The 26,358-nt window shown below is 57.4% G+C and overlaps 2 protein-coding genes and 1 non-coding gene across 12 annotated transcripts; 1 reads left to right on the top strand and 2 right to left on the bottom strand.

The window, feature by feature from the left end:
* Nucleotides 1–401: 401 nt before the first annotated feature.
* Nucleotides 402–16,199, bottom strand: PLEKHG2 (pleckstrin homology and RhoGEF domain containing G2). Of its 10 annotated transcripts, none has more exons than XR_008673807.2 (20): nucleotides 15,335–16,199; nucleotides 14,552–14,682; nucleotides 13,490–13,761; nucleotides 13,311–13,411; nucleotides 12,440–12,506; nucleotides 12,257–12,303; nucleotides 11,854–12,004; nucleotides 11,162–11,299; nucleotides 10,749–10,949; nucleotides 10,030–10,122; nucleotides 9,853–9,939; nucleotides 8,185–8,218; nucleotides 7,992–8,093; nucleotides 7,848–7,895; nucleotides 7,731–7,769; nucleotides 7,546–7,562; nucleotides 6,555–6,728; nucleotides 5,185–6,106; nucleotides 3,160–5,105; nucleotides 402–892 (listed from the first exon to the last, which is right to left on the bottom strand). XR_008673807.2 is itself a non-coding variant. In XM_055369344.2 (19 exons), exons 2-19 carry the CDS (start codon nucleotides 14,658–14,660, stop codon nucleotides 3,544–3,546), a joined length of 4,164 nt encoding a protein of 1,387 aa, XP_055225319.1. In that variant the 5' UTR covers nucleotides 14,661–14,682; nucleotides 15,335–16,199; the 3' UTR covers nucleotides 402–3,543. The 10 variants fall into 10 exon arrangements, 8 of the variants coding, with proteins under 8 accessions (XP_055225319.1, XP_004060759.1, XP_055225324.1 ...); XR_010131969.1 differs by having other exon boundaries at nucleotides 402–3,299; nucleotides 3,421–5,105; XM_055369344.2 differs by having other exon boundaries at nucleotides 402–5,105.
* A 288-nt stretch (nucleotides 16,200–16,487) lies between these two features.
* TRNAI-UAU (transfer RNA isoleucine (anticodon UAU)) lies at nucleotides 16,488–16,580 on the top strand. The gene is given in 2 exon segments: nucleotides 16,488–16,525; nucleotides 16,545–16,580. It is a non-coding gene; the product is annotated as a tRNA-Ile (tRNA).
* A 2,758-nt stretch (nucleotides 16,581–19,338) lies between these two features.
* On the bottom strand, nucleotides 19,339–21,950 carry ZFP36 (ZFP36 ring finger protein). The gene is made up of 2 exons (XM_004060709.3): nucleotides 21,821–21,950; nucleotides 19,339–21,006 (listed from the first exon to the last, which is right to left on the bottom strand). The coding sequence occupies exons 1-2, from the start codon at nucleotides 21,860–21,862 to the stop codon at nucleotides 20,050–20,052; spliced, it is 999 nt and encodes a 332-aa protein (XP_004060757.1). The 5' UTR covers nucleotides 21,863–21,950; the 3' UTR covers nucleotides 19,339–20,049.
* Between the last annotated feature and the right edge of the window lie 4,408 nt (nucleotides 21,951–26,358).

Here is a 26,358-nt window from a genome sequence, read left to right as displayed (position 1 = left end):
CAAGCCTGGCGCCCATGGTTTTCCCAGGGGGTCCAGAGACCCCCTTATTGAGGCTCCTGGCTCTTTCCCAGAGGCACAGCTGGGACACATCTGGACTGGAAAGGGGCTTGCCTCTCCTTCCCAGCTCCAGGCCTTGGAGTAGACAGGCCCCTTCTCCCTCCCTGCCTCCTCGAATACCGGGAATTCCGACGCCGCTGGGAGCCTGGGCCAGGCTGAGAACTTTCCTTCAGCCGGGAATGTGCAGCTGGGGCGGAGGAGGGGAGCGTCGGCTGCGGTCCTGACCTTGGGGAGGCTCCAGTGGAGTGGATCACTCCAGGCTGAGGAGTTCACCTCCGTCGCCACGGGGCCCCCGGGACACAGCCTCGGCCCTGGTGTACAGTAGCCAGTCAATAAACAGTAAGTGAGCAGAAGCCAGCAGCTAATATTTATTGAGCCAGGCCCTGCGCTGGCAACTGTACTCAGCTAATTATCAGAATCCCCTGAGGTGTGCACAGTACCAGGCCACAAGCCTCACGCGGGCAAGGCAGTGTTCTCTCATGTATCCCCACTGGCAAGAACAGCACCTGGCACAGGATAGGCACATTTATTGATGTATTTCATTTTATTTTTTTGAGACAGAGTTTTGCTCGTCTCCCAGGCTGGAGTCTAGTGGTGCAATCTCGGTTCACTGCAACCTCCACCTCCCAGGTTCAAGTGATTCTCCTGCCTCAGCCTCCTGAGTAGCGCGGATTACAGGCACCCACCACCACGCCCAGCTAATTTTTTGTATTTTTAGTAAAGACGGGATTTCACCATGTTGGCCAGGCTGGTGTGGTCTCGAACTCCTCACCTCAAGTGATCCACCTGCCTTGGCCTCACGAAGTGTTGGGATTACAGGCGTGAGCCACCGCACCTGGCCAGGACAGGCAAATTTAATGGTAGACTTAAGCCAAGCTGTGTGGATTCGAATCTCAGTGCTGCACCTTCCTAGCTGTGCGACTAGGCAAATCCCTTAGCCTCTCTGTGCCTGCCTCAGTTTCCTCACCTCTAGACTGAGGATTAAGAAACATGCTCACTTGCATATTAGGAATGTAATGAGGACAGTGAACGAGCTTATATAAAGCGGCTGTAATGCTCATAGTATGTGCTTAGTACCCAGGAAATCTCAGCTTATTTGCTGTTAACTGATTGCTAAAAATTCAGATTCCTGGGCAGGGTATGGTAGCTCTCGCCTGTAATCCCAACACTTTGGGAGGCCGAGGTGGGCGGATCACCTGAGGTCAGGAGTTCAAGACCACTGTGGCCTGGCCAATATGGCGAAATCCCGTCTCTACTACAAAATACAAAAATTAGCTGGGCGTGGTGGTGGGCGCCTGCAATCCCAGCTAGAGGCAGGAGAATCACTTGAACCTGGGAGGCAGAGGTTGCAGTGAGCCGAGATCGCGCTATTGAACTCCAGCCTGGGCAACAAGAGCGAAACTCCGTCTAAAAAAAAAAAAAAAAAAAAAATTCAGATTCCCAGCCAGGAATGATGGCTCACGCCTGTAATGCCAGCACTTTGGGAGGCCGAGGCGGGCGGATCACGAGGTCAGGAGATCGAGATCATCCTGGCTAACACGGTGAAACCCTGTCTCTACTAAAAATACCAAAAAAATTAGCCGGGTGTGGTGGCGGGCGCCTGTGGTCCCAGCTATTCGGGAGGCTGAGGCAGGAGAATGGCGTGAACTCGGGAGGCGGAGCTTGCAGTGAGCCAAGATTGTGCCACTGCACTCCAGCCTGGGCAACAGAGCGAGACTCTGTCTCAAAAACAAAACAACAACAACAACAACAACAACAACAAATTAGCTGGGCATGGTGGTGCACGCCTATAATCCCAGCTATGTCGGGAAGCTGAGGCATGAGAATTGCTTGAACCCAGGAGGTGGAGGTTGCAATGAGCCAAGATTTTGCCACAGCACTCAAGCCTGGGTGACAGAGTGAGACTTTATCTCAAAAAAAAAAAAAAAAAAATCAGATTCCCAAGCTCCTCCTTCCCTGGGGATCCTGATTCAATAGGCTGGGACTAGATATTGGGGGATCTGTGATTTGAATGATGCTCCTAACTAAGTCAGAGGTTCAAACATGTTTGGGAAGTGGAAGGATATGCTCCCTAAATCTTTCAATGATCCCAGGAGGGAAGTACTGTTGTCTTCATTTTATAGATGAGAAAACCGGCTCAGAGGGAGGACCCACACCAAATAAGTAAAGATGGGACTTGAATTCACAGCCAGGACACCAGGTGCTTCAGAGAATCCTAGGGGAGCTTACATAAATAATGTGCTAAAGCACAAGAGGCTAAGTATTTGATGAAAGTAGCTAATATCATCACCAAAGAAACCGCTTAAATTGTGCCTCTCACTGGGCATACCACTGCTGGAACAAGGGGGCGGACAGAACCTAACATAAAAGCCTTTTGTCTCCAAGACCTGAATTATTTTGCTGGGGGAGGGAGCATGTGGATGAATTGTAGAGGCTGCAAACTGCGGGGAGGAGTGAAGGGATCTGAGGTATGTGAGTGGGCACAAGAACTGGGATATTCAAGAGGAACTGACGGGAAGGATGCCAAGGGAAATCAGACAGATGTGGGACAGACTTGCCCCAAAACTGATCTCCCCCGTATCAGCATGGAATTGTCTCTGAAGTATCATAGTACTAAGACCCTGAAGAGTCCAGTGAGGGAGGGATGGGGTATGTCGATGGATTGGGAGATGGCTGGGTGAATATGTATGGATGGCAAAATGAGTGGATGAATGGACACAGATGGAAATATGGAGGGAGAGACGGACTGATGAATGGAGTGCTGGATGGAGAAGATGGGTAAGTGGGAAGATGGATAAATGGAGGGATGGAATGCCAGATGGGGTTAGAATGATAAAGGGATGGGTGGGTGAATAGGGCAGACAGTTGGATAAGCAAGGCAGATACGTGAGATGATGGATTGGAAGGTGGGTAGATGGAGAGGGAAAGCTAGATGGAGCAATAGCCAGATGGATAGGTGGAGAGATGGCAGGGTGGGTGAGATGAACGGATGGTGGGAGACGTGAACTGTATAAATTGCCAAGGGAATGAATTTCTAGTGTCTACTTGAAGCAAAGCTTCTTAACTTGGCTTTCCTGGATGGGCATCAAGCAGTTCACACACCTGCTGAAATCACACGCCAAGTTATAGTGGGTCCATTTTCCAATAATTCTCAAAGGAGTCTGAGATTCCCCAAGCTTTCAGAACCGCTGATTTGTTCTGTGTCAGACCTTCCCATTCATTGTCTTGTCATCTCCCACAGCCTTCAGAATGGGAAAATACACATTATTGCATGAAAGAACCAGTATTAACAAAACATTAATGACATTCCCTTCCCCATCCCTGTGGATCAAGGCAAGAAGGGCCATTCGGTGATGCAGATACCAGGAGTTGGAAAGCCGCAGCAGTTTTGAGGCCTGCGTTCAGTGTCTGGACTTCCAGGTCAAGTTCTGAGGGTCTATGGCATCTGGCTGAAATCCTTGCTTCAGGGAAGCCTCATGTTCTGGCTCACATATGGAAGGGGGCATCAGGAGCCCCCTGGTCCCTGCGAAGGCCCATAGATTCCTGTGTGGAGGCCAAGAGAGCAGGGTGGTTCAACCGGACCTGGGCCTTGGCTGGCCGCAGCCGCCCACCCCCGCCCACGTGGATGTTAACCGTCGTGGCATAGCTGAGCCGCCTGGCTGGGGGAGGTGGTGGCTGGGGCTGCGGAGGCGGCGAAGATGCCCGTGACGTGGGAGCAGAGGACCAGGAGCCCCGGGAGGCTGCGGGGGCCCCTCCCCCAGGCCCCTGCCGCCGAGCCAGGCTCTGGCTGATATATGAGGCTGCCAGGTATCTGGAAAGGGCAGCTGCATTGGGGCCCAGGAGCTGACGGCTGGAAGGTGGGGGACTATGAGGTGGCGTCAAGTCTGAAGACTCCAACCTGGCAACGTGAGAGGCTAAGGAGCCTCCTGGTTTGGACAAAACCATGGTGGTCTGAACTGGGGTGGGTGAGAGGCCCTGAATGTCTAGAGAGCCTCCTCTCTCAGGTAAAGGTGTGGCAGCTGGAACATGGGCATCTATGAGGCTCTTCTGCTCCAGCGAAGGTGTGAGTTTTTGGACCTGTGTATCTGTAAGGCTTGGCTCCGGAAGTGGAGGTGCAGCCGCTGGACCCTGGATGTCTGGGAGGCTTCCCTGCTTGGGTGAAGTTGGGAGGGCTTGGACCCAGATGTCTGTGAGGACTTGTGGCAGGGGCAAAGGTGTGGTAGCTGGAACCTGAGTGTCTGGGAGCTCCTGGGACAAAGACAGTGGGGCGTTGGCTGGGATCCGATGGTCCAGGTGGCTTCCATGTGCAGGCAAAGGTGAGGTACCTGGAATCTGAAGGTCTGGGAGGTGACATGGCAAGGGCGGTAGGGTGTCGCTTGGGCCCTGGGGATCCAGGCTGCTTCCATGCCAAGACAAAGGCTGGATGGGTTGACTGCAGACAGGGTCTGGGCCCTGAACATCCCTGGAACCTCCTTGCTTTGTCAGTGGGATATTGGTTGGGCTCTCGCTGTCTAGGTGACCTTCTTGCTTGGGCACAGGGGTGGTGACTGAAACTGTGAAATCAGAACAAATCTCCTTGGGCAAAGCTGGAGTGGTGGGAACGTGGATGTCCGCACAGTGTCCCTGCTCAGGACAAAAGGCGGTGGATGGAGCTGGTATAACCACGTGGCTTCTATGCTCAGGCAAAGGAGTGGCGGCTGGAACTTGGATTTCCGGGTGGCCTTGATCAGAGAAAGTTGTAAGAGCCGGCACCTGGAGGTGCAGGGGGCCTTCTTGCTTGGGCAAAGGTGTGGCGGCTGGAGCCTGGACATGCCAGGAACCTCCTTGTTCAGGCAAAAGGGTAGCAGCTGAAACGTGGATGCCTGGATGGTCTTGCTTAGGCAAATTTGAAACATGTAGACCCTGGCCATCTGGGCTGCCTCCCTGCTTCGACAAAGGTATGGCAGCTTGAACCCAGGCAGCAGGACCCAGGGGGACAGACTCCTGGGCACATGTCAGTGGGAAGGCCAGCTCACATACCAGCACGTGTCCAAAGGCAGGCAGGAGCCCTGAATGCGAAAAGAGGATCGAGTCAGGACCACTACTCCAGCGGGGACCACCTCTGCCAACCACGTACCCGGACCTCACCTGGCTCTGCCTGCTCCTGGGGTAGACAGGGGGATGGCTGGGGTTGGGCCAGAACCCGAGGCCGGCGGCGCGGGGCGTTGGCTGATGCCCGAGTCTCCGCCCGCTGCATCTGCTGGATCCGCTCGCTGTAAAGCCGGGCCAGCTCTCGCACTCGGGACGCCGTCCTTTCCGAACTCGGGGCTCCTGCCTTCCCGCTCCCGCTGTCTCCACCCAGATCCGAATCCTCCAGGATCAGCAGTGGCTCTGGGAAGCCTGGCCGGGCCAGCTGTCCCTGTTCCAATGCCTGCCAGGCGCTCCGGATTTCTGAGCAAGAGCGGAATGCCAGCTCATCTGGGAATCCCTGATGTTGGGTGACATCCTGGGGCTGGAAGTCTGCGAATGACACCCCTTCTTCATCCTCCTCTGGCCCTGCCTTGCCTCCTGAAGGCGGCTCTCCCAGTTTCCCAGGATTGCTTCCAGAAAACAGTTCTCTCCTGGTGGCTGGAGCCTCAGCTGGTTCCTGCAGAGGCCCTTGGAGCCAGGAGTCACAGGAGAGGGTGGGAGTGCTAGAAAGACTGGGGGTGTTGGGGACACTAGGTATGGCTGGAAGGCAGGGCATCTCAAAAACATCGGAAATGTCAGAGAGACTAGGAAGGAGAGAACCTTCGGGAATTTCACAGCGGCTGGGAATTTCAGGAAGGTTGGGCACGTCAGGAATTTTGGTAAGGCAGGGAATGCTGGGCATTTCAGCTGCAATGGAACTTTCGAGCCCTTCCAGGACGTGGAGTGGGGAAGGCCCCCGTTCATCCATCTCCAGCCCTTCCTCTTCCTCCTCCTCCTCTTCTGAAGAGTCCCGGCTGGGCAGGGCTTGGAATGTGAGGGTTTCGCTGTCGCCAGGCACCTGGGAGTCTCCGGGGAACTTGGGAATGTCATGGGTGGACGGCTATAGTGGGCACAGGAGAACAAGCCAAACATATCAGCATGGTGGCTGGGTGTGGTGGCTCACGCCTGTAATCCCAGCACTTTGGGAGGCTGAAGTGGGTGGGTCACTTGAGGTTAGGAGTTCGAGACCAGCCTGGCCAACATGGTGAAACCCTGTCTCTACTAAAAATACAAAAAAAAAAAAAAAAAATTAGCCAGGTGTGTTGGCAGGTGCCTGTAGTCCCAGCTACTCAGGAGGCTGAGGCAGGAGAATCGCTTGAACCTGGGAGGCAGAGCTTGCAGTGAGCCGAGATGGTGCCACTGCACCCCAGCCTGGGCAACAGAGCAAGACTCCATCTCAAATAAAAAAAAAAAAATAAAGGTATCAGCATGGGCTGGCCTATCTGGTCCCTGGTCTGTATGCCCACACCCAGAGGCCCAAGGACACCATGATGGGACAGCCAGCTCACCCCTGGATCTCGAAGGCCTCGCTGATTCAGCAGTTCCAGGATTTCTTCAGTGATTGAGGTCCCAGAGGGGTCCAGTGTTGGGGGTCCAGCATCCTCCAGGTCCTCAGGGGGTCCAGAGCCTGAAACTGGTGGCTGAGATTCTGCGGGGTAGAGTTCCCCTTCGCTGCCAGTGTGCTGTGAGGAGGGAAAGCAATGGAAGGCAAAAGCCAAGACTCCTCCCTCACATAGAGGACCCCAGGTCCCAATCCCCTTCTTTTGCGTTTGTTTGTTTTGAGATGGAGTCTCGCTCTGTCGCCCAGCCTGCAGTGCAATGGCGCCATCTCTGCTCACTGCAGTCTCCGCCTCCTGGGTTCAAGCGATTCTCCTGCCTCAGCCTCCTAAGTAGCTGGGATTACAGGCGCCTGCCACAATGTCCAGCTAATTTTTGTATTTTTAGTAGAGATGGGGTTTCTCCTTGTTGGCCAGCCTGGTCTCAAATTCCTGATCTCAGATGATCCACCTGCCTCGGCCTCCCAAAGTGCTGGGATTACAGGTGTGAGCCACCGTGCCTGGCTCAATTTTTAAATTTTTTTATTCTTCTCTTAAAATTTTTATTTATTTATTTGAGACAGGGTCTCACTGTCACCCATGCTGGAGTGCAGTGGCGTGTCCCAGCTCATTTTGCAACCTCTGCCTCCCAGGCTCAAGCAATCCTCCCACCTCAGTCTCCTGAGTAGCTGGGACTATGGGCATGCACTAGTGTGCCTGGCTAATTTTTTTGTGCTTTTTGTAGAGATGGGGTTTTGCCATGTTGCCCAGACTGGTCTCAAACTTCTGGGCTCAAGCAATCCTCCTGCCTTGACCTCCCAAAGTACTGAGATTACAGGCATGAGCTACTCTGTCTGGCCCCAATCCCCTTCTCATTCAGACCCAGGATTTTGGAACTCAAGCTCCCTTCTCCATCAGACCCAGAAGTCAAGGTGCCCAGACCCTATCTTGAGATATCTCTTACCTTGAATCCAGGCTTAGCTAAGGATGGAGAGATAAGAGAGAGAAAAGCATTAGTGAGATGTAAGAGAAAAAGAGTGATCCCCCATAACTGATGAGCTGAAGCAACCACCCCTCCCCAACCCGCCCCAGACATCCCGCCGGGTGACAGACAGGGATGGACCAGGCTGAACCGGGGCAGTCACTGACCGTTCTGTGGGAACATGACATAAGGGTCCTTCACCGGCTCTGCGGGGAGGACACAGTGATGTCAGGAGCCCAGCTCCCACCCCGATGCCTGGATCACCCTTAGGGGTGAGTGCTCACCAGACTGCCTGCGGCCTCGGCGAATCACAGAGGGCCCAGGAGATGGAGCTGTGGGAGGGAGGGCCAGAGCCCGGTGTGAGCCCAGCTCCCGGGTCCTAGGGAAGTGGGGCTGAGGGCCGGGACTCAGGGATCCACTGCCTTTACCTGTGTTCCTTCGCCCAGGGGTAAAACTTCTAGCATCTCGAGGTCGAGGAGACCCAAGTGGGGGTGTCAGGGGCTCTGGGACAGGCTTACTTTTGGGGGTACCTGTGGGGAGAGTTTTGGGGCTAACAGCCAACTTTTTCTTGGAAGTAATTCATCTACTTCCACACCCTCCCAGCCCAAGGCCCCAACTCACAATGCAGGCTGTTTTCAAGGAGAACTTGCTTTGCCTGAAAGACAGGAGGATGAGGGCTGAGGTGGGTCTATCTTGGAGTACCACAGGGAGGATGCTTTAAGCACCGTAGTCATGCCCATTAATGGGTGCTGTTTTTGTTTTTAGATCTTGCTCTATCCGCCAGGTTGGAGTACAGTGGTGCAATCATAGCTCACTCCAGCCTCTACTTCTGGGATCAAGCGATCTTCCCACCTCACCCTCCTGAGTAGCTGGGTTTTCATATGTGCACCATCACATCCAGCTAATTTTTTTTTTTTTTTTTGTGACGGAGATTTTGCTCTTGTTGCCGAGGTTGGAGTGCAAAGGTGCGATTTCGGCTCACTGCACCCTCTGCCTCCTGGGTTCAAGCGATTCTCCTGCCTCAGCCTCTTGAGTTGCTGGGATTACAGGTGCCCGCTACCACACCCGGTAATTTTTGTGTTTTTAGTAGAGACGGGGTTTCACCAGGTTGGCCAGGCTGGTCTCGAACTTCTAACCTCAGGTGATCCACCCGCCTTGGCCTCCCGAAGTGCTGGGATTACAGGCGTGAACCACCACGTCCAGCCCAGCTATTTTATTTTTATTTTTTTGAGACGGAGTTTCGCTCTTCTTGCCCAGGCTGGAGTGCAATGGCATGATCTCGGCTCACCGCAACTTCCGCCTCCCAGGTACAAGTGATTCTCCTGCCTCAGCCTCCCTAGTAGCTGGGATTACAGGCATGCGCCACCATGCCCGGCTAATTTCTTTTCTTTTCTTTTTTTTTTTTTTTTTTTTTGAGACAGAGGCTCACTCTATTGCCCAGTCTGGAGAGCGCAGTGACGCAACCTAGGCTCACTGCAAGCTCTGCCTCCCGGGTTCACGCCATTCTCCTGCCTCAGCCTCCCGAGTAGCTGGGACTACAGGCACCTGCCACCACGCCTGGCTAATTTTTTGTATTTTTGGTAGAGACGGGGTTTCACCATGTTAGCCAGGATGGTCTCGATCTCCTGACCTCGTGATATGCCCGCCTCGGCCTCCCAAAGTGCTGGGATTACAGGCATGAGCCACCGCACCCGGCCTAATTTTGTATTTTTTAGTAGAGATAGGGTTTCTCCATGTCGGTCAGGCTGCTCTTGAACTCCTGACCTCAGGTGATCCGCCCGCCTTGGTCTCCCAAAGTGTTGGGATTACAGGTGTGAGCCACCGTGCCTGGCCAGCCCCAGCTAATTAAAAAATGTTTTTTAGAGACAGGGTCTCACTATGTTGCCCAAGCTGGTATCGAACTCCTGGGCTTAAATGATCCTCCCACATCACCCCCTCAAAGTGCTGGGATTATAGGCATGAGCCACCACAGCCAGCTGATAGGTGCTTCTATTGGTCAAGCCCATGACGTGGCTGGTGACCATTAATCATCACCACAACCCTAGGATGAAGGCGCTTTCATTCCTCTAGGTGAGGAAGTTAAGGCTCAGAGAGGTTAAGTTACTTGCCCAAGGTCACAAAGCAGGGACATGGTAGAGCTAAGATTCAAACCCAAGTAGCAGAATTCTGCACTTTTAGCTATCACATTATAACAGACTGCTCTGGCATTGGGCAGGGGCGTCTCTTAGTACTATTGGGGGAGGGTGTCTCCAGCACTCAGAGGGCCCCCGGCTGCGGCAGGAGCTGTACCTTGGCAGGGATGGAGGCAGGGTGGTTCTCAAAGAAGAGGCGCTGGAGACAGTGAATCCACAGCCTCTTCTCTTCTTGGTTCTTGGCCTAGGAGTGGGTTGGAGTAGAGTCAGGGGGCCAGGTGTGAGGTCTCGAGGCTGGGGGATCCCTGCCAGCCTGATCCCACTACATGCTCACCTGGAGCAGGTGTCTGTGCTTGGGAATGGTCAGATCAGACACCTTGAACCCTAGAGGGTCTCGGGGACTCTCGCTCACGCTCAGGTTGCAGCACTGGAAGGAAAGAGAGGGGCAGCAAGCTCAGAGTCCTTGGGCTCAGTGATGCCCCTTGTACGGAGACACCCTTGGAGGTGTTTCTGGGTCCTCCTCCCTAGGAAGATGCATCCCATAAGGCTGTATGGTGGGTTTCCTCTCCCTTTTTTTTTTGAGACAGAGTCTTGCTCTGTCACCCAGGCTGGAGTGCAGTGGCACGATCTTGGCTTATTGCAACCTCCGCCTCCTGGGTTCAAGTAATTCTCCTGCCTCAGCCTCCCCAGTAGCTGGGATTACAGGCACTTGCCACCACATCCAGCTAATTTTTGTATTTTTAGTAGAGACGGGGTTTCACCACGTTGGCTAGGCTGGTCTCGAACTCCTGACCTCAAGTGATCCGCCTGCCTTGACCTCCCAAAGTGCTCGGATTACAGGAATGAGCCACCACGCCCAGCCTTCTCCCTTTTTCTCTTAAGTGGGGCAGCTCTCATTCTATACACTAGAAAGAAAACTTCCCTTGGCCTCCATTCTCTAACTCAAGAAAATGTGGCAGGGTCCCCTGGCCCACACTGTTGGGCACACAGATACAGGTATATGGGATATACTTTGTAGGTAGTATTCTAGCCCCACGCCATCCCCAAACTCACGAAGATGTGGCCTTTGTAGGTGTACTCCAGCCCCCTGCGCTTGGCCACCAGCAGCATCCGAGAGAACAGGAAGAGCAGCCGCTCACCCCCTCGTAGCCGGGGGCCACCCCCTCCGCCTCCTCGGAACGCGCCCTCCAGCACCAGCTCCCCAAAAGCACTGAGCTCTGGTCCGGTCCAGCCACCCAGCCGCCGCTGCACTTCCTGCCCGGACCCCGCCAGGTGCGCCGGGGCACAGAGACAAGCATGGGTAGGTGGCACACACATACACACCAAAACAGGGGGTTAGCAACAGGGCCATGCTGTCCCAGCCAACCCTCCAAGGCTACCTCTGAGGCACTGATTTCCCCCCACCCGCCCTAAGGCCCCCTCGCTCCCTCCCTCATCCAGCAAGCCCCAGCCCACCCTGGGGCCACCTGGAGGCGCGCTGCATGCTCCTGCTTGCGCTTCATGTCGTTGATGTACCAGGCAACCGCTGTCATGGACACAATAGCTTCCTCCACCATCTCGCGGCCCCCAGTGCCTGGGCCCTCCGCCCAGTGCTTCCCTAGTTCCTGTCAGGCAGCCACCAGGCACGCAGGGATGGGGAGAGAAACAGAGAAGGAGAAAGAGAATGAGAATAACAGGAGATGGAGAAATATAAAGATAGGGGCAGAGGCCAGGCGCAGTGGCTCATGTCTGTAATCCCAGCAATTTGGGAGGCTGAGGTGGGCAAATCACCTGAGGCCAGGAGTTCGAGACTAGCCCGGCCAACATAGTGAAACCCCGCCCCTATTAAAAATACAAAAATTAGCTGGGCATGGTGGTGTGCGCCTGTAATCCTAGCTACTCAGGAGGCTGAGCCAGGAGAATCACTTGAACCCAGGAGGTGGAGGTTGCAGTGAGCCAAGATCGCACCACTGTACTCCAGCCTCGTCGACAAGAGTGAAACTCCACCTCAAAGGGAAAAAAAAAAGCTAGGGCTGTGTGCGGTGGCTCACGCCTGTAATCCCAGCACTTTGGGAGGCCTCGCCCAACTCGTTGGGGGTCCATCCTCCAGATGAACCAACAGGTGGTCAAGGGACAGGACCTCCCCCTCTCCAGCCTGGCTCCAGGGGCCCCAGCTGACCTGCAGCAGCAGATGGTACTTGAGGATGCGCTGGACAGGTTTCAGCAGGAAGCTCTGCAGGGGCAGCGAGTGACGAAGCTGGGCCTGGCGCTCCTGCAGCCACAGGGCTGCTGGCGGAGACAACGACAGCTCCCGGAGCAGGGCCAGGGAGCTGGGGGCACAGCACAGGTCAGTGGGGATTGTCAGTTCCAGTGGGCGGGGTCAAGCGGGGTTAGGGAGGGGCCAGGGTTTGGGAAGGGTCAGGGTCTGACAGGGGGCGGGGCAGTGAGGGAGAGGTCAGTTACTGTCACAGCCTGGCAGGGGTCGGTGCTGGATGGGTCGGGGGTAGAGGGAGGGTGACGGGTGACTGGCACATCAGCTTGTGGGCACGGTCTGAGGCCCGGCAGGGGCTCCTGCCCCTCACCTCGGGTAGTTCATGCAGTACAATGTGTAGATGTCAAAATCCTCGCTCTGCGGGTGACATGGGAGTCAGGGAGACCCCAGGTCCTGGCTTCTCACGACCCCCCTTCCAGCCTAGCCCAAGCCTGCTCTCCCCCCTCTACAAAGGCCCCATCCAGGACCGAGAGCCCCCCACCCCTCCACTCACCCTCTGCACGAAGCACTCGGCAATACCCCCGGCGCTGCTGCTGTTCTCCAAGTCCTCCAGGAGCTCGCTACAGGGGAGAGGGGAGGGTGGGGAACCGCCTGCCTCCACGAACCCCTCCGTGGGAGGCCTCCAGGAGGCTGAGGCCCCAACGGTTTGCTGGGGCTGGGGGCTTGCTGACTGCCAGCATCTCCTAAGGGGATGTCATGTCCAGAGGAAGGGTCCTCTGAGGGCTACACGGGGCATGGTAACCTGCTTAGACTTTGTCCCTGGACAGCTTCTCATTCCTCAGCTTGAACTTGTGTCACTGCTGGCATGAGCCTAGGGGTGTCATGTCATGACCCAAAGAGCTAGGATGATCTTAAGTTCCTGCTGTAATCCCGAGACCTCGTCAAGGTACTTGGAAATGTCATGATCCTTGGACCCCAGAGTCCTCCTTACCACAGTGACCAACCATCCTGGTTTGTCCGGGACTGAGCAGTTTCCTAGGACGAGGGCTTTCAGTGCTAAAACTGGAAAAGTCCCAGGCAAATCAGGCTTAGGGGGTCACTCGCATGCTCACGCTGTCTCGGCCTTCAGGACCCATATGATTATTAGATTCATCATGAGCCCAGACCTGACACAGCCCCAAGGACTCGTCCTGATGCCGGGACCCTGTCCCAGTGTTTGGGCTTCATCCAGGTCCTCTGACTCCCATCCCCTATGCCCCTCCTTCACTCTGGGTCCTCACTCCCAGTCGTGATCCCTGATCCTTGCCCAATGTCACAACCCCACGTACCAGCCTGGACAGGACACTACGAAGCTCCGAGGTTTGGATTAGGAAATAGACCCTCCAACCAATCAATGCCCCCTGCCTGTCCCCCCTGCCCCTGACCTGCTGAACTCGTAGATGTCCTCAATGTTGGCAAACAGCGTGCCCACCTGCTCCACGCTCAGCCCCAGGACCCCGCCGTCCAGCAGAGGGCCCAGGTAGTCCTGTTGGGATTACTGGGGTTATGGGGGCCAAGGGGCTGGCCTGGGTACCCACTGCCCTCGGGTGTCTGCCCGCCTTACCTCCACGATGCTGCGGAGGTCCCTGACATAGGCCCGTTCTGTCTCCACGATCTCCCGGGCCACACGCTCCAGCCTTGAGGGTCTGGCTGAACCTGGGATCCCCACCGGAGAGAGATGTAGGCGGATGGGGGGCCCTGGAAGGGGCTCTGGCCTGGAGGCTGAGCAGGCTGGAGTGGGCCCAGGGGCTGGATCCCCCTCAGAGCCCACTGTGCTCAGGGATGTGGAGCTCCCAGAACCTCGGGGGGAGGCCATGGTGGGGGCTGCAGGAGCTGCTGGGGTGTGGAACAGGAGGTCAGAGAAATCTCCCCATGCACGGACTTCCACAGCCTTTCATGCGTTCAGCCCACACCCTCACCCACACCTGTCCAACAGCTTTCCCACAGGCTCCTTCCTCCTCTCCCCACTGCCCTGTCTTGGTCCAGTCCCATCCTCTCCCATCAAGGTCCTCTCTGGACTTCTGGCCTCCATTTCTCTAATCCACCTCCATGAATCAGCTAGGTAGACATTTATTAATTTGTCTATCTGACTGTATTACTCCCGTGAGTGTAACCCCTTCATGCCCCTGGGGATAAAGTCCAAACTCCTCAGATCCACAGGGCACTGGGCAATGTGGCCAACACAGATCCCTCTAGCCAGTTCTCTTCCCACGGCCACCCCTCTTCTTACACTCTGGATGCCAGTGACACTCAACTTCTTTCAGTCACTTACATGCAGCCTTTTCTCACCGCTGGGCCTTTGCACATGCTGTTCTTTGCATGTAGAATACTCTTCCTTGTCTTTGCGCAACTCCTTCCCCCTAATCTTCCACTTCCCAGTTGAGATGTTCCCACCTCCAGGAACCTTCCCCTGACCTTCCGAGCTCAGAGGATCCACAATCACAGCCCTGACCACTCTGCCCAGCGCTGCCCCCTCTGGCCTGTCATTGACTGGGGATGGGCCCGCCTTCCCCACCAGACTCGGAGCTTTGTGCGAGTTGGCCTGGGGTTGTCTCCATCACCCTGCCTTGACAGCATTGCCAAGGAATAAAAGCCCCACAGGCTCCGCCCCTGCCTCTAGGCTCACCTGTCCGAGTCTCACACACGGTGCCACAGTCACACACTTCACCTCTTCGGCCACACCCGAGGCTTGGGCTAGGTTTGGAGAGGCTCAGTCCTTGGGCTCCCTCAGGCATGGCTGAGCGGCCCAGCAGAGTCCTGCAGAAAGAGCCCCTTCTTGGATATCAGGACCCCATGGGCCTCTCCGCCGCCCAGACTCACAGATGGGGGCTGGGAATTAGGAGCGTGGTGTAAATCCAGGGAGGGGCCCCTGGGAGTAACTAATGGGGGAGGCACAAAGTGACAGAAAGAAGGGGACAAGGAGAGAGAACCTGGCGAAAAAGATGGAAAGGCTGAGACAAAGAAGAGTGAGCGGAGCAGGAGGCGCAGAAGCTGCAAGTCCCGTTTGTCTGGGGCCGGAGGCTTAGGGATCCTGGGAACGTTTGGGCTCCGGCTGGAGCGGAGGGCGAGGGGCAGGGCTGGGAAAAGCCGTGGGCGGGAGGCCGCGGGGTCCCAGGGGAGGGCGGAGGCTGGGGGACCGGATGCCAGGGTCCTGCAGACAGCTCCCTCCCCCGCCGAGGGCTGTGCGCTGGGGCGCTGGCCCCGAGCCCTCGCACCCCCTCCGGCCGGTCTCTCCGAACCCCGATCGCCGTCCCCACAGCCACAGCCTCCCCAGCGCCTTCCCACACCCCTCCAGCCCCCAACTCCCGCCGGCGCCTCGGCTCGCCCCCCGCCGGCACGCCCCCTCATTGTTCAGCAGTGGCGCCGCCCCCTCCCCCAGTCCGCCTGGGCCCCTCGCCTCCCCCCTCACCTCCCGGGGAGCCTCCAGCCCCGGCTCGAGGCAGCCCGGCTCCTGCGCGACCCCGACGCGGTCCCCAGGGAGGTGCGGAGCCCAGACTCAGGGGCGTGAACTTCGGGCTCTCAGGCTCCAGGAATAGAATCTGGGGTCTCTCGGAGACTGGGGTCCCGCAGTCGGAATTTCTCAGTGTTCTACGTAGGGGATGCTAGGAGCCTCGACTCTGGAGTCTCAGATGGCGGCGCTGGGGACCCACATTCCTAAGTCTTCTAGGTAGGGCCGTGGGGTGGGGGATGGATTTCTGAGTTCCCCTAATTCTAGGGGCAGGAATGAAACTCTCTCCAGGTGGGAGCACTGGGGGGTCCCAAAGTCCTGGGTCCCCTTGAAGCGATGGCCGCTGCAGCCCGAAACTGGTTGGGGCGCTTAGAAGTCCGGATCTCAAGTTCCTCCAACGCGGGGTCTTGGGATCGGAGCCCTGGAGGGAGTCTGCGGTCCTGGATCCTGAGTTCTTGAAACGGGGATACGGGGCGCTCGGCCTCCAGGGTCCCGCGGGGTGACGTCCGGGCTCCCGGCTGCTCCAGGAGGGGGCGCTGCGCACCTGGATGGCTCAAGTCCTCCAGCCTGGGCGCCGGGGTCTGGACCTCGGGGTCTCTCAGGATGCGGTGCAGAAATTCCGGACGCCCGGGTCCGAGCCTCTGGACCCCTCGGGCTCCCGGCTGGGTGTCACGGGGCTCGTGTGACGGCGGCGGCGCCACATCTGGGGCGGGAGAGTCCGATCCCAGCTGTGAGGCGGGGGGCGGTCGCCCGGGGCTTCCCCTCCCCCGCTGTCGCCGGGGCTCACATCCTGTTCCCGCCTGCGGGGGGGGGGAGGGGCTGCCTTCCGGCCGGCCCGCCAGCGAAGGGTTAAGACCCCACCCCTTGTTTTAAATATTCATGAGGAGGCGTGTCCTTCTGGTAGGCGACACCCCTACATTCCAAACGCCTCGCGGACTTTTCCCTTTTACAGCAAGGGCCGCGAGGCGTGAGAATCCGGAACTGGCAATGCACTGTCTCCTATTGGTCAATGCAAAATTTTTAATTTGCATATATAACTCAAGGCGGGGCCTCTCGGTGAGGTCACGTGGCTATGAACCACTGAAGAATTCCCCGGCGCAGGGGTGCGGCCGGAGCTCCAGTGGCGCAATCGGTTAGCGCGCGGTACTTATATGACAGTGCGAGCGGAGCAATGCCGAGGTTGTGAGTTCGATCCTCACCTGGAGCACTCTTTTTCCCATCAGTTTTTATAAACTTATACATCTAATAAACCAACCAAAACATCTACATCACTTAGATGAATGAACATTTCTATCTTTTGAATTATTGGGCTCAAAAGACTCCTAGGGCTTTGGCGACGGTCCTTTGGGTGTTCTGTATTGTAGGAAGGTGCCGTTTCCGTCCCAGCCACCAGGTGGGGGTATCGTCTCTTATTAGATGCTCTGGGCATGGAATTGAGTGCAAATAGTTTGACTTCTGTAGAGATGTGGATCCTCGGCAAACTGTATATGACTCTGCCTCCTCCGTATTTCTCTGTCTTTTTAATGCCTCCTTTACAGATGAACATAGCTATCTGTCTTGGAGTTTTCGACCTCTGTTGAAAAGGAAAACTATGTTTTTGAGTCGACTTGTTTTTTCAATAAATATTGAACATTCACTATGCCTGGCTTCCTTTAGCTGTGTGTAATACAGCAGTGAACAAATAGTCCCTGCCCCTGAGGACGCGACATTCTAGTGGGGAGGCAGATTGCTGTCAACATAAGAATTAAGTACATTTTAATGTTAGGTGGTGATGATAAATGTCATGGAAAAAGTCGAGCAAGGTAGGGAGGATGGGGTAGTTGGAGGTGGGGTGTGGATTGCAACAGCAGTGGTCAGGGAGGATCTCACAGAGAAGGCAACTTTTGAGCAGAGACCTGAAGGAGGGGAGTGAGCCATGGGGACACCAGGGGAGTGTTCAGGCAGAGGGAACAGCTAGTGCAAAGCTCCTATGGATGAAGCAGCCCAGACTTGGTAGAGCAGCTAGGAGGCCAGTGTGGCTGGAGCAGAGTGGCCAAGGGGGAGGGTAAGCGATGGGTGCCAGACTGTGTGGGCTGTGGGGAGGACTTCGGACTTTGACTTTTATGTGACCTGACTCAGGTCTCATAACAGGCTTCCTTTGGTTGTCTCGTGGGGGAGTGGGGAAAGGAGAGACTGAAGGCAGGGGCTAGAGCAGAGACTGGGGCTGGGGCTGCTATGAAGATGCAAATGGCAGACGATGTTGGCTAGGACCAGGGTGGGGGTCATGGTGGGGGCAGGTGGATTGTGGATCTATTTTGCAGGTGGATCAGACAGGATTGCTGTTGGACTGGGGTGTGGATTTGAGAACAAGGTGTCAAGGGATACTCCTGGGTGTCTGGCTTAAGCCCTGGTAGATGGTGAGAGGTGCCGTTTTCTTATATGAGGGATTTTTTGGGGAAGGGGCAGAGAATCAGATCTGGCTAAAGGAAGGACCAGAGATGTTGTTCTTTCAGTCTCCAAGACTGTTTCTGCAAATGTCTCTTCACTGCTTGCTCTTGGTCTCTGCCCCTCTGCTGCCTTTGCATCTCAGGGGTTCTGACTCCCTCTCGCCTGATCCTCTTCTACTTATTAGGGCCTGAGCCCTTTCCCACAAGGGAAGCAGTTTCCTGGAAGAGGAGACCAAAGGTCAGTGAGCAAGGGGAGTGGGCCAAGGAGGCCTGAGAGCAGGAGGGAGGCTTGAGGAGGGTAGAGAGAAGGCAGAGGAGGGAAAGGGGCTGCAGAGGGAGAGAGAAGAAGGAGTAAGGCTGGGGGGAGGAGGGGAGGAGGACAATGGGGAGTGGGAGGGCAAGGAAAGGGTGGAGAGGGAAGGAAGGACGGAAAAAGGGAGAGAAGGGAGACGGGAAGGAGGAGAAAGGGGGTAAGAGACGGCAGGATGGGGAGGCTGGAAGTAGGGGGAGAGGAGTAATGAGGGAGGGGACAAATTGGAGGGGGAGAGAAGAACAGAAGGCAAAGGGTGTAGGGCGGGGCAGAAGGGTGCAGAGGAGGAAGTGAAAAAGAGGAGGAAGGGTGAGGGTAGGGAAAGGAGAGAAGAGGGAAGTGAGAGGGAGGAGGGAGGAGTGCGGGGCAAGGAGAAAGAAGAGGGGTCGCAGGGGGCGAAGGCTGGGCGGCAGGGCCGAGCCGCAGGCGCTGACGCAGGGCGGATTCCGGGCGCGGGGCCCCGGGGTTGGTCCCGACGCCGCTGGCCTTGTATGGTCTGAAGACGCGGCTCCCCCGGGGCCCCTCCTAGACGCGCGGCCCCTACCCACACGCCCTGGCCTCGCGGGGCCGACCCTGGTTGGTGTGCGAGGCCTCGGACTTCCAAGGTTCGGAAATGCCAAGACCCGGTAATTCCCGGGCTCCAGGGTCCCGGGTGGCCAGAAATCTGCAACTCCGAGCCACCGGGGGTCTAGAGTCTAAAGCGCTAGGGGATGCAACCTGTGACTCCCAAATGTTGAGATCCTAGCCTCTTGAGACCCTAAACCCGCTTCCCCAACATCCAGAAGGTGTCGAAGCCCCCCCGGAACCCCTAGTCCCGAAACGGGTTCCGCTACCCCAGGCTGCCCCGCCCCGCGCCCGCCCCCGCTCGCTCTGGGCGCGCGCCCCAGCACATTCCGTCCTCCCCACCCGGCCCCTCCCGCCTCCCGCGGCCCCGTGGGGACGGAAACATCCCGTCCCCGACCGCACCCGCCCGAGAGCTGGGTCAAGGAGCCCGGCAGGACGGGAGCGCGGCGCCCCCGACGCCCGGGAACTGGCTCCCCCGGTTCCCATCTGGTGACCTCACCTGGTCCCACCCTTTCAGGTGAACGGCCAGGCCCGGTGACGTCACTTCCTGCCAGGTAAGCGCCGCGGGGCTCGGAGAAGAAGAGTTAACTGCACCCAGCTTCCAAAAAGTCACCCCCTCCCTCTCCATTCCTGTCTCTAGACCGCGAAGAAGCCAGGATCCCAGCTTACACTCAGATTGTTTATTTAAAAATGCCCCAAAACACAAAAATAGACTTTTAAGGTAATAATATATATTACTAAATATATTATAGTCTACTTATAATAATTATATCGTCGTTTTCAATATTACAAAAAAAGAGGAAGAAAAATACAAGGGAAGCAGACGACCCAATATATATAAATACTATAAAATCATATTAGAATAAATAAAGTCGTCATAAATAAAGGGCCCATTGATTTATGGGTGGGGTTTGGCAACGGCTTTGGCTACTTGCTTTTGGAGGGTAATTTGAGCACCAGGATTCCCCCTCAGGAGAGGTTCCAGTTACCAGGAGACACTGGAACCTCAGGTCTATAAAAACTGGAGGGGCAGTGAAGGCCTATTATTCACAGCACATAAGATTCTAGGAGACAGATTTGGGCAGGGAAGACGTGGGGGAGAGGGTTCATTGCCTCCCTTAAATATGCTACAATTTTTTTTTCCCCAAGAACCTCAGAAGACACTCCATCCCCCACCATCATGAATACTGAGCTTGCACACTTGGGGACCTGCCCCAGCGTGAGGTCAGGGGAGTGGGTTAATGCATTCTGGAAAAGGGGGTTACTTGATTACTGTCCCCCAAGTCCCCACAGCCCTGGGGTCCATGCAGAGACCACAGTGCAAGAGACGTGGCTCCCCGCTGAGATCCAGCTGATCTGACCGGGCAGTCACTTTGTCACTCAGAAACAGAGATGCGATTGAAGATGGGGAGTCGCCGGGGGGCTGCCACAGGCTGGGGTGGTGCAAAAACTCCCGCCTCGAAGACGGGAGAGTCAGAGCCCCCCAGGCTGCTGCCGCTGCTGGCATATTCATCAGGGTCGGATCCCAGGGACTGTACAGAGGGGGTCCGAACCAGGCCACCCAAGGGCCCCCAGACGCTGATAGGAGTGGCCCTTCGGCAGGAGGGGCAACAGACTGGGGTGGGGTCTCTTCGAGCCAGGGGGGTACCAGGGGCAGCAGAGAAGGCAGAGGGTGACAGTGGAAGGTCCCCAGGTGGTGGTGGGGAGCTGGAGGGCGAGAAGGAGCTGGAGGACAGGGAAGGGCCGGCCAGGCCTGGTGGTGGTGGTGAGGTCCGGCGGCCAGAGGGCAGGCCGGAGAAGCTGATGCTCTGGCGAAGCACAGGAGGGTGGCCCGGGGCCGCCAGGTCTTCGCTAGGGTTGTGGATGAAGTGGCAGCGAGAGCCGTAGGGGCAGCGGCCCTGGAGGTAGAACTTGTGACAGAGTTCCGTCTTGTATTTGGGGTGGCGATTGGCCTGGCGCAGCTCGCCCAGGCCATGGGCAAACTGGCACTTGGCCCCGTAGCGGCAGCGCCCACTCTCTGAGAAGGTCCGACATAGCTCAGTCTTGTAGCGCGAGGGGGTGGTGGAGGTTGCAGTGGGCGAAGTGGGTGAGGGTGACAGCTCAGGGCCCAGGCGGGGAGCCAGCGGTGCGAAGCCAGGGGGTGGGGGCACCCAGCCACAGCTGCGGCCCTCCACTAGGCTGGTGGAGCGGCCAGGCAGGCGGGAGGTGACCCCAGACGGGCTGGAGTCGGAGGGGCTCAGGCTCCAGGGTCCCGAGGAGCCCCAGCCTGGGCTGGACTCAGTCCCTCCATGGTTGGATGGCACGGGCACGTCAGGGCTCAGCGACAGGAGGCTCTGCGGAAATGGGTCGGTTAAGGCACCTGAAAATGCAGGGCGACGCCCCACCCCAGCTGCAGGGAACTAGAGCTTGCCAGGCCGGTTTGTGGGCTCCCCGCCTGAGCCCCACCCGCCCGCAGAAACCCCTGGGTTCCGGATGCCAGGAACCCAGAGTTGGAGGTTCTGAGTTTACCCACGACCGAGGCCTTATCCCGAGGGACCCAGGAATCCCGGCTTCCCCGGCTGGACCAAGAGGGGGACCCCGAAGTCAGGGCGCACCACTGTTTCCCAATTTTGGGTCTCTTGTCCTCCCCGGATATGACCCACGCGTCGGGATCTCCAGTTTCACAACTGGAGGAACCGGGCAAAGTTGACCTGGGAGTCCGGATTGCTTCGGTTTTAGGGTTCTCTGTCTCCACGGTCAGGGACTGGAGAGACAGAAGTCGGATCCCCCCACCCTGAGACTTCAGCCCCAGAGACGCCTCCGCGCAAAACCACGCCCTCAGCAACGACTAGGGGTGAGCCAGGTATGGGGGCCACTTCCGCCTCCAGGCAGCCTCGGTCTGAGAAAAGTTCTCCGACTTTCCACTTGCATGGGCCGCCCCACCCATGTTTGAGCGAAGAGCCGGGTGTCGCGGGCTCCATTTTCACCTCCAAATCACCAAGCTGGTCTGAGCGGGAGGCAGGGGCCCCAGGCTGGAGGGCACGGCGCTAGGGAGCCCCAGTTCGAGAAGGGAGGCAAGCGTCCCGGGCTGGAGTTTGTGGCGCTAGAGAGCTGGGGACTCGGACTCAGGCATGCAGGTACCGGGGATGCCGTGCGGCGGGGACTCACCTCGTAGATGGCAGTCAGATCCATGGTGTAGCGGTTGGCCATGAGGGGGGTCGGCCGAGAGTGGGAGCGCTGAAGTCAGGCTGAGGCTGGCACCGAGAGCCGGCTACTTATAGGAAACTGCAAGCACGGGGCGGGGCCGGGGCCGGGGGTGGGGCCGGGGCCGGGGGCGGGTCAGGAGGGGCGCTTCCCGGACGCGCGCCCCCGGCGCAGCCCGGCTGGCCCTGGACTGGTTCCCTTCCGCCCGGCCCTGGGCCAGGACGCGCCTGAGCTTGGCCAGTGGACAGCCGCGACCGAGCGGGGAATGCGTGGGGAAGGGGTGGGGGTGCGGATGGGGGGACGCCTGCCCAGTTTTCAAAGCTGGAGACTGAGGCTTGTAGAAGGAAACTGGGGCGGAGGTGGGGGCAGGGCCCCAGGGACAATTGACAAGAGCAGAAGCCCGATGGGGGTGCGCGTGCGACACAGACGGATGGGGGCGGGGAGAGACGCAGAGGGGTACAGACAGGCAGACAGGCAGAGAGAAAAACATCGAGAGAGACACACACACCAAGAGACATACAGAGAGAGAGATAGACAGGGTGAGGAAGGGAGGGAAGACGGGGAGACAGAGACAGTCCCAGAGACAGATTCAGAGGGAGAAGAGGGTTGGGAGGATCACAAAAAGAAACAGAAAGGGGCTGAGCGCAGTGGCTCACGCCTGTGATTCCAGCACTTTTTGTGTTTTTCTTTCCTTTTTCTTCTTCTTCTTCTTTTTTTTTTTTTGAAAGACGGGGTTTCCCTATGTTGCCCAGGCTAATCTCCAGCTCCGGGGCTCAAGCGATCCTCCCACCTCCACCTCCCAAAGAGCTGGAATTACAGGTGTGAGCCACCAAGCCCGGCCAATCCCAGTACTTTCAGAGGGTGAGGCAGGTGGATTACCTGAGATCAGGAGTTCAAGATCAGCCTGGGCAACAGTGAGATCCCATGTCTACAAAAAATACTATTTAAAAAAATTAAAAAGAAAAAGAAACTGGACAAAAAGGAGAAAGACTGTGAGAAACAAGCACTTACGGAAAGAAATCTGCAGAGCAAAGTGCCAAGAAAGAGCCAGCAGGCCTTGGAGGGGAATTCTCTGAGAACTGCCTGCCTTGTGTGGTCTCACTCCTAAACAGCCCAGACAGATAAGGAGACCTGGACTGCTCTCCCTCTCCCCACTTGCTGGGGTTGGGTGGGTGAGTGAGTGGGTTGGGTGGGGTCCAGGATACCTGGCAAGGCTGAAAAGGGGTCTCCTTTCCCAATTCACAGGGCGGCTCTAGCCCCCTCACCCTCGGGCGGATGATCCTCTTCTAGGCTGAGTTAAGGAGAACTCACCTGGGCTGAGTTCTAAGTACTTTACGCACATTAATCCTAATGCCAGGTGGTATGCCCATTTAAAGCAGGAGGAAACCAAAGTGAAGTTACTCTCCTGCCCGGCTCACACCTGTAGTCCTAGCACTTTGGGCGCCCAAGGCAGGCGGATCACTAGAGCTCGGAGTTTGAGACTAGCCTGGGCAACATGGTGAATCCCCATTTCTACAAAAAATACAAAAATTAGCTGGGTGTGGTGGCGCACACCCTGTGGTCCCGCTACTGGGGGGCGGGGAGGGAGCAGGCTGGGGTGGGAGAGTCGCTTGAACCCAGGAGGCAGAGGTTGCAATGAGCCGAGATCGGGCGACTGCACTCCAGCCTGGGCCACAGAGCGAGACTCCCTCTCAGGGGGAAAAATAAAGTTACTCTCCTAGTTCGAGCTAGCAAATGGCAGAGGCCTCATACTAGGGTCTGAAATTATGTCGAGGTTTGCCGTCTGAGAAAACTCAAGATTGGCAAGGTGGAGGTCTTTCACTATAACGGATGGTTGCATTGATTGAAAAACGCTTTCAAAAAAAAAAAAAAAGGTCATCCTCAGTTGATGGCTGGATGGGTCTCTTATAGTGGGGTGTGCCTTCAGACTACATTTTCCTTTTTTTTTTTTTTTGAGACGGAGTCTCGCTCTTTCGCCCAGGCTGGAGTGCAATGGCGCGATCTCGGCTCACTGCAAGCTCCGCCTCCCGGGTTCACGCATTCTCCTGCCTCAGCCTCCCGAGCAGCTGGGACTACAGGCACCCACCACCACGCCTGGCTAATTTTTTGTATTTTTAGTAGACACGGGGTTTCACCGTGTTAGCCAGGATGGTCTCGATCTCCTGACCTCCGTGATCAGCCCGCCTCGGCCTCCCAAAGTGCTGGGATTACAGGTGTGAGCCACCAAGCCGGCCGGGCCTCCTTTTTTTTTCTTTTTTGAGATGGAGTTTCGTTTTTGTTGCCCAGGCTGGAGTGCAATGGCGCGGTCTCAGCTCACTGCAACCTCTGCCTCCCGGGTTCACGTGATTCTCCTGCCTCAGCCTCCCGAGTAGCTGGGATTACAGGCGCCGGCCACCACGCCCAGCTAATTTTTGTATTTTTAGTAGAGACGGGGGTTTCCACCATGTTAGTCAGGCTGGTCACGAACTCCTGACCTCAGGTGATCCACCTGCCTCGGCCTCTTAAAGTGCTGGGATTACAGGTGTGAGCCACCGCACCCCGCCCAGACTACATTTTCAAGGATCATTCCCCACACTGGCACATCTTTTGTTATCAAAGGGACGCCCTAAGTGAAAACCCTCTTAAGATCTAGGAAGACTATTTTCTAAGGGGTGCTGGAGAGCTGGATGCCCTGAGTGAAAATGTGGGGGTAGAAATCATTGCCACAGTGCGCAGTTATAATGGTGGAAAGTTCATTCTTGCAGGCTGCGGGCTTGTATTAAGGTGGGGAGATTCTGCCAGGCTCCACGTCGACCTGCTTCGTCCGAGAGCGGCGGGGGGGGGCGGGGGGAATCCCTGGTGCGGCGCTTGCTGAGGGGCCTTCCCGGGCCGGTCTCGTGAGCTGGGCGGGCCGCGGGCGGCTCTGGCACGGTTGTGGCCTCCTGCTCGCCCGTGACTCACTCGCAAGGGGCGGGGGAGTGGGGGCTTCCTGGAAGCCGTGACGAGGAGGTTCAGCCCGGACACTCGGGTTCCTCTCCTGTAACCAGGGCTCCCGTCTCCTGTAAACAGAGCCTTGAGGACAACGGGGAAAAAGGGGGGAGGAGGGGGACCTGGGACCCGCCTCTAGGCCGATCTCCAAATCCTTACGCAGCTTAAAGGATTGAGGCGGGGAAAGGGGGGTTGAGGGCATCCTTGGGTTCGCGGAGCCCGGCTCAGCTCGGGCTGCGATCAATCCTGGAGGAGGGATTCCAGTTTCTACTCCCTGGAGACCGGGAGCATTTCCCATCCCTGAGTCAGGCTGTCCCCCTCCTCTCTCCCATCTGCTGAGTCATCGGCCCCAAGAGTCAGGACTTTTGGGATAGGGCCACTCTCAAAGGAGGGGGATGCTTTGCTCGCAGAAGGACTGGTCCTCCACCTCCCCAAACCCACAGACCTGGGGGACCCAGGAGCCAAGGCCTCAGTCCCTTCTCCCTCAGACCCAGGAGTCCAGGCCCCCAGCACCCCCCTCCCTCGGATCCAGGGGTCAAGGCCCCCAGCCCCTCCTCCCTAGGAACCAGGGGTCCAGGCCCCCAGCTCCTCCTCCCTCAGATCCAGGGGTCCAGGCCCCTAACTCCTCCTCCTTTAGACCCGGGAGACTCCCAACCCCGCTCCCTCAGACCCAGGGGTCCAGGCCTCCAGCCCCTCCTCCCTCAGATCCTCAGGTCCCCCGAGACCCCAGCCCCCCTCCTCCCTCAGACCCAGGAGTCCAGGCCCCCATCTCCTCCTCCCTCAGATCCAGCGGTTCAGGCCCCTAACTCCTCCTCCCTCAGACCCGGGAGACCCCCAGCTTGTCCTCCCTCAGATCCAGGAGACCAGGCCCTCAGCCCTCCCCTCAGGTCTCGGGCGTCCCAGGCCAGAAGGAAGTTCACGGCAGGACTCCTCCCTGCTTCCCACGTAGCCAGCGGGAAAATCCGCGGCCCCAGCGGCGGCCGGGAATCCCCTCTGGAATGACGGTGGGGAAGGGGATGGCCGGGGTCCCCCCGCGGGGCGCTGGGGCCAGTCCTGGGCGGGCGGGGAAAGAAGGAAAGGGGCGGAAACCAGAGAGGCTAAAAATACAGCCAACACTTCCGGCCTAGGGGGAGGGGAGCGGAGAGCAGAGTTTCCAGAAAAACAAGCGGGGACGGGAAACGCGGGGGTGTGAGAGCTGGCCGAGTGCGCGGGCGAGCTGGGGATCGTGTACCCGCTGCACGTGTGCTCGCGCCGTGTGTGCGCCTGGCGCGATTGCCTGGGCCTGAGCGGGCGTGGCCAAGGGCGGGGCTGGCCGTGTGTACCCTGGCCTGCGACTGCGTGGGCGGCGGGCCTGGGCTAGCCGGCATGTGTACCCGGTTGTGTGAACAGTATGTGTGCTTGCGGGTGCAAAGGTGTGCGCCTTGGCATCTGGGGCTGCGAGAGCCTGTGTGCCTGGGTATGCAGTGGGGGAAGGTGAGGGACACGAGTGTGCCCAGTTTCCTGTGAGAAGGCTGTGTGCATACAATCCCGCATGA

Source organism: Gorilla gorilla, chromosome 20 (assembly GCF_029281585.2).
Source record: "Gorilla gorilla gorilla isolate KB3781 chromosome 20, NHGRI_mGorGor1-v2.1_pri, whole genome shotgun sequence".
NCBI lineage: Eukaryota > Metazoa > Chordata > Mammalia > Primates > Hominidae > Gorilla > Gorilla gorilla.
The sequence above is the reverse complement of the archived record's forward strand: the minus strand, read 5'-3'. Positions and strand labels throughout refer to the sequence as shown.